This window comes from Daphnia pulex, chromosome 4 (assembly GCF_021134715.1).
Source record: "Daphnia pulex isolate KAP4 chromosome 4, ASM2113471v1".
Taxonomy (NCBI): Eukaryota; Metazoa; Arthropoda; class Branchiopoda; order Diplostraca; family Daphniidae; genus Daphnia; species Daphnia pulex.
The window spans coordinates 7,956,660-7,965,960 of NC_060020.1; the positions used below are offsets into that span (position 1 = coordinate 7,956,660).

At 45.1% G+C, this 9,301-nt stretch overlaps 1 protein-coding gene across 1 annotated transcript; it reads right to left on the reverse strand.

Annotated features, from left to right (window-relative positions):
* Positions 1-276: 276 nt before the first annotated feature.
* On the reverse strand, positions 277-3,599 carry LOC124192288 (class E basic helix-loop-helix protein 22-like). The gene is made up of 3 exons (XM_046585501.1): positions 3,295-3,599; positions 1,973-2,826; positions 277-1,506 (listed from the first exon to the last, which is right to left on the reverse strand). The coding sequence occupies exons 2-3, from the start codon at positions 2,712-2,714 to the stop codon at positions 749-751; spliced, it is 1,500 nt and encodes a 499-aa protein (XP_046441457.1). The 5' UTR covers positions 2,715-2,826; positions 3,295-3,599; the 3' UTR covers positions 277-748.
* Between the last annotated feature and the right edge of the window lie 5,702 nt (positions 3,600-9,301).

A 9,301-nucleotide genomic window follows, 5' to 3' on the forward strand; every position in this document is an offset into this window, starting at 1 on the left:
TGTCAAAGAGATTTCGTCCCCTTTTTGAAAATCGCGCCGCAAATATCGCGGCCACCACCAACGCATTTCCATCCAGTCTTTTTGATCAACTGTTGTTGTTGTTGTCCGTGTGAGGAATTGTTCACGCGGCTTTGAGCATTTTAATCAACCGACACCTGCCCACCTTCCCACAGCGGTTTTCGCGGTAAGAGGATTATGCATATCATAGGCCTGGCCGAATTTCAATCAGAGAAATGGAACGGACCGATGCCCTTTCAAAGAGAATGCCGTGTCGAATCAATTTCAAGCTAATATATTATTATTATCATAACACGATACATTATTTTCCGTTTCGCGCGGCCATTTTTCATCCAGAATATTATGCAGCCAAGGGAAATTAAAAACTGTGAATAGATGAAGCAAATGTGGCGGTTTTTGTCAAGGGAACAAGTACGTAGGAAGAAAATGAGAAAGTGTCGATGGAAATTATTCAAATTGGGAATGAAAGTAATACCGTCGTTATTTACACTCGACACGCACAAACTGACTAGATTTTCAATATTTGGTTTTGTCATGTTTGCTGAAAGGTGGACACGAAAGTCAACAACGTCAAGAGTCAAAAAGGAGAAGAAATTAAAATACAAAAGGAAAACCAAACACACACAGACACACAATTTCAAACCGGAATCACGTCCGTTCTTCTTTGAGGAGAAATTCCAACAAAAAAAAAAAAAAAAAACGAAAAACGTTCAAATAGATTGCGAAAGAGTTATTGACCGTTGTTGTTGGTGGCCTTGCCTGCTGCCGGAGGTGCACCGACCGGCGCCGATGACTTATTGAGTAGCCCCGAGATAGCGAAGCTGCTGCTGTTGCTGCTGGCACTTGCATTGCTCGATTGCGACTCTGCCAGCATTCCGGCCAGACAACCGGATTCAGCGGACGTGGGCGACGATTGTCCAGGAACTGCCGTCGATCCTCCGACTGGCATGGGACTGCCGTTGGGTCCACTGGGCTGGAGATTGCTCCCAGGCGGATTGGTCATCATGGCCGTGACGGAAGCCGGAATGGATAATCCAGTCGTCTGGTTCATGTAAGTGACGACTCGTCGGAGTTCGTCCAGCGCGTTCGCCTGCATCATGATGTAATTTTTGGCCAACAACAAAGTGGCGATTTTGGATAATTTGCGGACGGACGGCGAATGGGCGTAAGGGATGACGCTGCGCAATTCGTCCAGGGCGTCGTTCAGATCGTGCATTCGTCTCCGCTCACGAGCGTTGATGCTCAGCCGGACGGCTTTGCCCTGTCGGTTTTTGCGGGATGATCCGCTGGCCGGATTGCTAGTCGTCAATCCGCCACCAGCCACTGACGACATTCCGGCTCCTGTCATTCCGCCCAAACCCATGACCGTTTGGTGGTGATGCGACGGACCCATCCTTCCGCTTCCACCACCGGATGTCTCCCCTTCGGACAGACTGTTGTGATGCTCCATTCCGCCGTCATCCGGATGGAAGTGCTCGTCATCGCTACCTGCGCGTTCAAAACATAATTAACATTTAAGCATTTTTTTTTCTTTCAGAAAAGAAAACAAACAAAACACCAAGAAAAACCAACACAATCAACACACACACTGAAGAGGGGGGGGATGGAAATTCAATTACGCTGGTGGCGCCTTCTCCCAAAAGTCATGAATTAAATTAAGAAGAAGATGGGTGGCTCTCTGTTTCTCTTTGGGTAGAAATTAGAGGGTCGAACAAAAGGTCAGCGGTTCATTTAGTTTTTACTCTCTACTTCTACTCCTATTTCATTTTACTTGATTTTACTTTTCGCCTTCCCACTCACACAATAATGTCAGCCAGACAAAACACCAGAAGAGACTTTTCGAGAGAGAGGAGAGAGAGGAGAGAGGCGGTCAGTTTTTTGTAAATGAGCCGAGAAAGGATAGGAGGGGGGTCTGTATGGATAAAAGAGGTGGCCAGTTGTATACAATGTCTACCTGAAGCGGATTCGGACAACTGGCGCCTCTTCTTGTTGCTGCCGATCGGTTTCTGTTGTTGTTGTTGTTGTTGCTGTTGCTGGATGAACCACGGTGATAGGGAAGGGTGCATTCCTCCTCCCCCTGGGCTGACTTCTTTGCCGCCGAGATTGAAGTGATGCGAGATGGAGGCAGCAGCAGCAGCAGTTGATGGAGTCGAACAAACCGTCCGGTTGGTCGGAGAAGAGGAGGCGGTTGCGGAAGACGACGAAGGGGCAACTGCTGTCGACTGTCTCAACTTGTTCGAGCCTAGACTGGCCGAAGAAGTTGAGGATTGAATTCTTTCCACTTCGCTATTCAATCCGGCTTGACTCTTGATGATTGACATCAGCTTGTGCGACGGTTGACTGCCACCTGCACTCAAAGGCCCGCCACCGTAGTGGTTGCCGTGCTGCTGCTGCCCTGGCCCTTTCAGACTGTCGCTCATCGGCGAGAAGAGACTCAGATCGGCTGCAGCCGCAACGGCAGCCGCCGCCGCCGCTGCCGCCACCGATGAAGACGATGACGACGGATTGCCGTTGCCACCGCTGCCGTACGGCCGGAATGAATCCGCAGCTGACGAGCTGCCGCCATGGCTTGTACTCAGATGATGGTGATGATTGTGGTGGTGGTACTGACTGGGCAGGCACAAAGTCATGACAGATGGCTGGAAACCTCCAAAATCCGCCGCGTCCATGATCCGACGTGTTCCTTGCTGCAACATCCGCAAGCAGGAGCGATTGACAATCCAGTGGGGGTGTCTTCCTTTTTCTACTCCTTTCTTTTTGACAAATCAATCCAACAACAATTGATTCTTCTTGCTGTCGAAAGGTTTTCTACAAAAATTAAAAATAAAAAAACCCGAGATATTTTTATTGAACTCAAAGTCGTTTGGGGGTTGAATGAACCATAAAACCTAATGAATTTCAATCTATAACCTAAATGGGTCAAAGCACTATACGGCCATCTAAACACGAGACAATGAACAGGTCATCTTTCTTCCTATAGCTCTTTACTTCGTGGGGACAATTAGAAAAATGAAATAGTCCAGTCGAGAAGAAAGCAAAGGGGGAAAAAAACAGAAATATAAAAAGTGGCAGGTGCTCTATTCATCGATGCCCTTAATACGCGGCACCCAACGTCCCAACACAATTGACACACAAAAAAAGTCACAAAGTGCTACTGGAGGATTCCCCAATTTTTTATGGATCAAACAATAAAAAACTTAGCCCCTCACAAAAAGTAGTTCCTGCTGTTGTAAATAAAGACAATTGAGATACAACAATTCTTTTTTTAAATTTTACCTCTGATTTCTGGAGTGAAAGGGCCGATCTCCAGCAGGTGACAATCTTCAATTCGGGCAGTAAATTTCACTGTGAGTTGATGTGGTATTTTTGTCTTCTTCCCCTTTTTAGGAATATCCGTAAACAATAAAAACCATCGAGGAACGTTCACTTTGTCCGATGGGAAACTTAACAATTCAGTAGGGACGATAATACGAGGCCAGTCAGAGATTTCAGGAGAGAAGTGATGAGGTGCTGCTGGATTCTCTTTGATACCGTCCGCAAATACATCACACATGGATGGTGGTACGTGCTCCGATTCTCTTTCCAGAGTCTCCTCCTCCTTTACCCATCCTCTTTCATGTTTTATCCTCTTTTTTTTTTTTTCTTTCGCCCTTTTTCCTTCCGGTGCCCTGTGTTTGGCCCGCGTGTGGCTATACGCACAGCATTGCAGCGGCTCCGCCGTGTGGATTAGATGCGCCTGCGCGTGCGGATGCGGGGAGGGATCAGGATTTTCCTCTAAAGCTCCTCTCTGCTGTCCCCCCGTCTCTGGTGATTATAAGCGAGAACGTGAGCCACGCCCATGATTACATCCCCAAAACCAATGGCCGAACGGCAATTATGCACCCGGCCGACCGACATTCGATTTCCGTGTAGAGATCTCTTGCTGGTGATTGAAACTCGGCTGCTGGGTGGTCCTTGATTAAGTGGGGTAACAGCTAGCCGTGATGGAGAGGCAAATTTATTCCTCCTAGATGGACTCTGACTAAATATCAATCGACACGTATACACACCTAATAAAATAACACGCCAATGTATATAGCATAGTATCTCTGATACACACTCAAGATTCACTCCTTTCTAATCCTATACCAGACTATCCGCGTGCACTGTATGTCTTTCTGCCATTTACGGCTTCGTGATTCATTGGTTGATTTCTCTCTCTCCTCCCCTTCTTGTTGGACGCCTCAGCAGCCGAGCAGAACAAGAAAGTGGAGAAAAGAGGCGAAATCGTAATGATGTCATTTGGTATTCAAGAGGAGTGCCAAAAGCCATTGCTGTGCAGTCTTTTATCGATGGCGCATAACGAATAATAATATCTATATATATATCCGCTGCGTCTAAATAAAGAAATCCCCACAGTCTCCGTCATGTCGTATACAGTATCGTTTCACAGTTTTATTTTCGTACCGAAAACCTATTTTGCCTCTTGGCATTATTTCCCTGGGCCGATAGTTACTCACGCTCCGACGGCGACGCCATATCATCATCTAATGCATTATACATTGATCACGAATTTTTCTTCTTTTCTATTATTATTATTATTTTTATTTTTATCTGTTTGCTGTTATTTTATTTGTTTGTTTTTTTAGGTAGCTTTCCTATCTGTTATTTTATTTATTTGCCGAATTTGCGATGACGAAGCCAGACTGATCGCCACTCAAAAAACTCAAAAGTGAAATCGTGAAAAATGGTGTCGAGTGGTGAAAAATGAAAACATCGTCACCTACACACGAAAAAAAAATATTATTTAGAAAATTCGCCTGTAATACATAATAGCAAACAATGCAAAGCAGAGAGATCCGAGAGGCTCTCATTGATCAAAGTCTGGTTATAGAATAGAGAATATCAATTTTTTTTCTTGTTCGATTATCACGTCATCGATGCGGAGACCTTTCCCTCATCCAACATCATCTCTATACGCACATCATGTAGGTCTTTTATTTATATATATGACTTTATATCTCTCCCTCCCCTCAGCTCCTCTCTCTAGTTATTCTCTGCTGGCTTTCAATGGAAAGATGGAGAGGGGGGGCATCTATATAATGGCATAATGCTTGGGCGATGTGTTTGCGTTTGGTTGAACTGTTGATTGAATTACGGGCGCGATCCAGGGGATTGTTGTTGTTGTGTGTGTATACCCCAAAATCAACATCTGGTTTGATACCATCAGGGCTAAAACGCTCGGTGATGGTATCTATCGCCAAGTCATTCAATTATATCCCATCAGCCTTATGCGCTTGACAATCTCTTAGCAGTTCCCCGAATGCTTTCAACTGGCATCACAATTTGTTTCGTCAAAACGGTAAACGAGGCGTCACACAATCATGCCGACGGTCTCAAATGATTTTCAAAGCCGATTGGGAATGACTTTCTTCCTTCGATGGCCTATGACACTAAACTACTGAAATGCATTTAGTTCTTACATTGGGTTAGGAATTTCGTTATCTGTAGGGAGAAATCTACGGTCGGCGGCCGTTGATTTTGTTTTTCACTTGAGCGGTGATAGAGTGAGGTACGAGTACGAGTCAGTGTGTGTATTTACAACGAGGCGAGTCGAATCGATGGGTTATGGGAAGAGCGTGGGACGGATCGTCCCATATCGAATGGCCTTTAGCCCAACTAACGCAAACTATAACGCCAACGCAGAAACCAAAAACCCAGGCCTGCTGTGTCTGGCGCCTCTATACCACGACGGCCTGACTCATGGCGAAAAATAATAATACAAAAAGAAAAGTTCGGCGTATTAATTTACTAATGTGTTATGCAACACTGGAATGAATTTTGAGCGAGCGCATCCTCCTATTCATCATCACATTCTCAAATTGATTTGTGAACTTGGTTACACACAGGCCCCGGCGCGGTGTTAGCGACTGTTCGATTGACCGCCGTGCGGGGGGAATAACTTATGAGATTATTATTTACGTGTCGCGGCGTTATTTCCCTTGGAAATTCTAGACGTTATTCGTCGGCGTGGTTTACTTATAATAAGAGAAGAAGAAGAAGATCTTTTTTCTTCTTCTTTTTTTATTTTTTTTTATTTTGCGCTTCACATTTTTCGATATGAATATGAAACCCATCAAATGCGCAACGGTCAGTGATATCATATACCACACACATCAGAGAGTCGGCGGCCGTATATTGAGACCTTTTTGATCGGCCGCCGAAGGGCGTGTGCTACTTCTCCTCCGTCAGCTGCCAGGGGAGAGAAAATATAGAACAGAAATTTCCGAGAGAGAGAGAGAGATAGAGACACGAATAAGGGGCCTAACAGACAGTCGATGACGCTGTTTTTTTTTCTTCCCTATGTATACGTATAGGCTGTGTCTGTATATATTTATAGAGAAGAGAAATGACGCCGAGTCTGAAGTGTGAGCTCTCCCTTTGCTCCTGCGTCCGAATCGTTTAGGATAAATCTAGTCGAGCGGAAGATTCAATTTTCGCCCTGTGCAATGATGTTCTTTCAGAGTGTACTCTGCCAACGTCATCTCGTCATTCCATATCAAATCACCGTGCCGTTTTCGTTCTTCTTCTTTTTCCCCCCCATCCCCGTATTATTAAATATACAAGTCGGCTCCTGCTTCGCCACCCTTGGGTTCGCTTTTTTTTTGTCTCTCATCACACCCGGAGATTCGGGAAACTAGCGAAGGAAATAGAGTTATAGTAGACTCTCCTCAAGGCGAGGTGGCTTTATCTTCTTATCTTCTTCTTTTTACATTGACGCAGAGTATATTTATACAAAGTGACAGGACACCGGTGGACTTGAATCACTCAATGCTGCCCACACACGATTGGGTTCTGCATCGTCCATATCAATGAGCCTATTTTATATACCCATGTCCTTATATTCCTCAATCTTATCTCTCTCTATACATCTTCTTCTTCTTTTTTCTTTTTTGGGTATTTTCTCCAAGGGTTTCTGCTGGCGCAAAGATCCAAGCGGCTGATTGATGACAATCTTCAACTTCTTCTTTGGCCTTATTATAAGATAACCGGCGACGCTTCTGTAACGACCGAGAGAGCGATGAGCTTTCGATCCGAATTCGATCGGCCAAAAATAAATGACACGAATTTTGAGTGCTCGTCTCTTCTATTGTGTGTGTCCCGGCCTAGACTGTGTAACAGGAAAAATAACACTTGAAAACGGGGACGGAATGATGAAAGAGTTGAGTCGACAGCCTTGGCAGCTCTCATGGATACAAAAAGGGAAGGGCCCGCGCCGTTTGCCCGCGCTGAGGAGCGATGGATGGAAAGTGTGTGCTGGACCAGCAGGTCGTTTGTTAATGCGCTAACATGCGAGAAGAAGGGGGGGGGGGCTGACTGACTTTCCCGATCTCGATCTTTTTTCTCTTCCATTTTCTTTTGCGCCTTTTTCCTATATAGTTATACACACACAGACAGACGCGGTGGAGGGGCAAGAAGAGTATTATCAGTTGTCTGGCAAGCTCGATTAATTCGTTAAGTGCCGCGCCTTGTCTACTCGCGTCTTGGCTTCGTTTTGTCACCCTGACGCCACACTATGAGATTCGAGGCTGGCCTTTTGCTTTTCCCCCTTTTCGTGCTGTGGCTCTCGCCCATTTTTTGGTGTTCATCCTCAATGGTAACATTAGACGATTTCCAACACAGCAACAAACAAACTGAAAATACTTTACACGCAACCCAGAAGAGACTAATGTCGACTTGTCTCTATAACATATCCGTGATCTTTTTTTTTTGTTTTGGGTTATTGGCTGTTCTTGTCTCCCAAAAAGATCGGCTTGTTATATTCCCGTTGGGCAACGTTTTCGATCACAGCAAGAGTTCGACATTCAAATCTATGGATTTTTGGTATGGGGGCCTATCTCTTTTATTTGATGTGGACAAGTACCTTGTTGATCATTCACCTGCTGGGGTGTCTTTCTGACTCCATTTGTATATTAGACAAGCCCGCATAACTATCTAGGTACCCTTTAGTCGAAATGCCATCAGTGCTCAGTTTGGAATTGTCAACAATGTTTGGTGAGCGCTGCATATCCTGCTAGGCTCCTATCAAGATCGAGGAAATGGGGAAACCAAAAATTGAGATTGAACCGATAGATAATATTGCGGGCGGTTGCCCATGTCTATAAATAAATACTAGAGGCAATGTTGTTGTTGTTGTCCGGAATTGGTGACAAGAGGACTCGAGCGATAAGCCGCATAGTTGTATACGCATGTGGGTGTATAAACAATGAAGGGTATAGACTATAGAGTCGCTCTCTTGTCCTGGGAATAATATCTCTCTCTCTAATAATAAATATTGAAGCATATTTGTGGATGTACTACTATATTATAATATCTATATACTCGTCGTTCATGCTGTAGCTGGTCCACCACCATGCAGAGTCAGATAGTTAAAGAGAAAGGCAGATATTTGGGGTCGATGTCGTTTCCTTTTTTCCCCAAAAGCCCATGAAGGAGAACCATGTCACGGTCAATAATACACGCTTGGAATGTTTAGGCCTCTCTCTCTCTCTCTCTCTCTATGCTGCACTGGCTTTTACATATTTCCCAGTTTTCTCTCAAATGACAATCTTTTGGCTGGTTGGTAGGCCTATAGCAGCGAGAAAGAGAAAGAAGAATCATTCAGGTAGATCGACTCTTTGACTTTGAAATGTTTGACTGTGTGGGCTTGATCGCAGTGGCCGGCATTCTTCACCCCCCTGTTCGTTGCCCTTATCTTCTTTTTTTCTTTCTTTCTTTCCTTATTCTTCATCTTTTCTCATTTCCACATGAGCCGGTCCGCGCTTAATCCACCGCCCGTCCTCTTCTCTCGTCGTCGCCTATAGAGTATCAAAAAGATTCCTTTAAGCCCCGCTGAATATTATCCAGGCGACCGAAATGTCCACAAAGTGCGGATGGGCCAGTCGAACTATTGCCGCCCCAGACTGGGAAATTTCAGACACGGGCGAGTGCATTATTGAAATGAGATTGGCGTCGGTTGGTCGCATCGGCCAAACGATTCAATCCAATTATTTCAACTGTTTCACCCAACAATAATCCCCCACATATTCCCACTTCCTTGCAGTGGGTGGTTGGTTGGATGGGTGGCTGGATGGATGGATGGATAAAATAGACCGGAAAACTGCACAGATGATGGGGCGGTGACCGAATGGAGAAAAGAGGGTGAATCCATGCCGACAGCGACTCGACATACACAGGCCACAATTGAGCGGCTGCGGTTGTTCCAAAAGCTTTTCACGCTGATGAATAATGTGTCACGAAAGTT

Bases quoted from the DNA above. Each gene is read 5' to 3' on its own strand.
- LOC124192288 (XM_046585501.1), bottom strand. From the start codon at position 2,714: ATGTTGCAGCAAGGAACACGTCGGATCATGGACGCGGCGGATTTTGGA. The intron at 1,507-1,972 runs GTAGACATTGTA...TTGAACGCGCAG, and splicing joins GTTGTCCGAATCCGCTTCAG to GTAGCGATGACGAGCACTTC.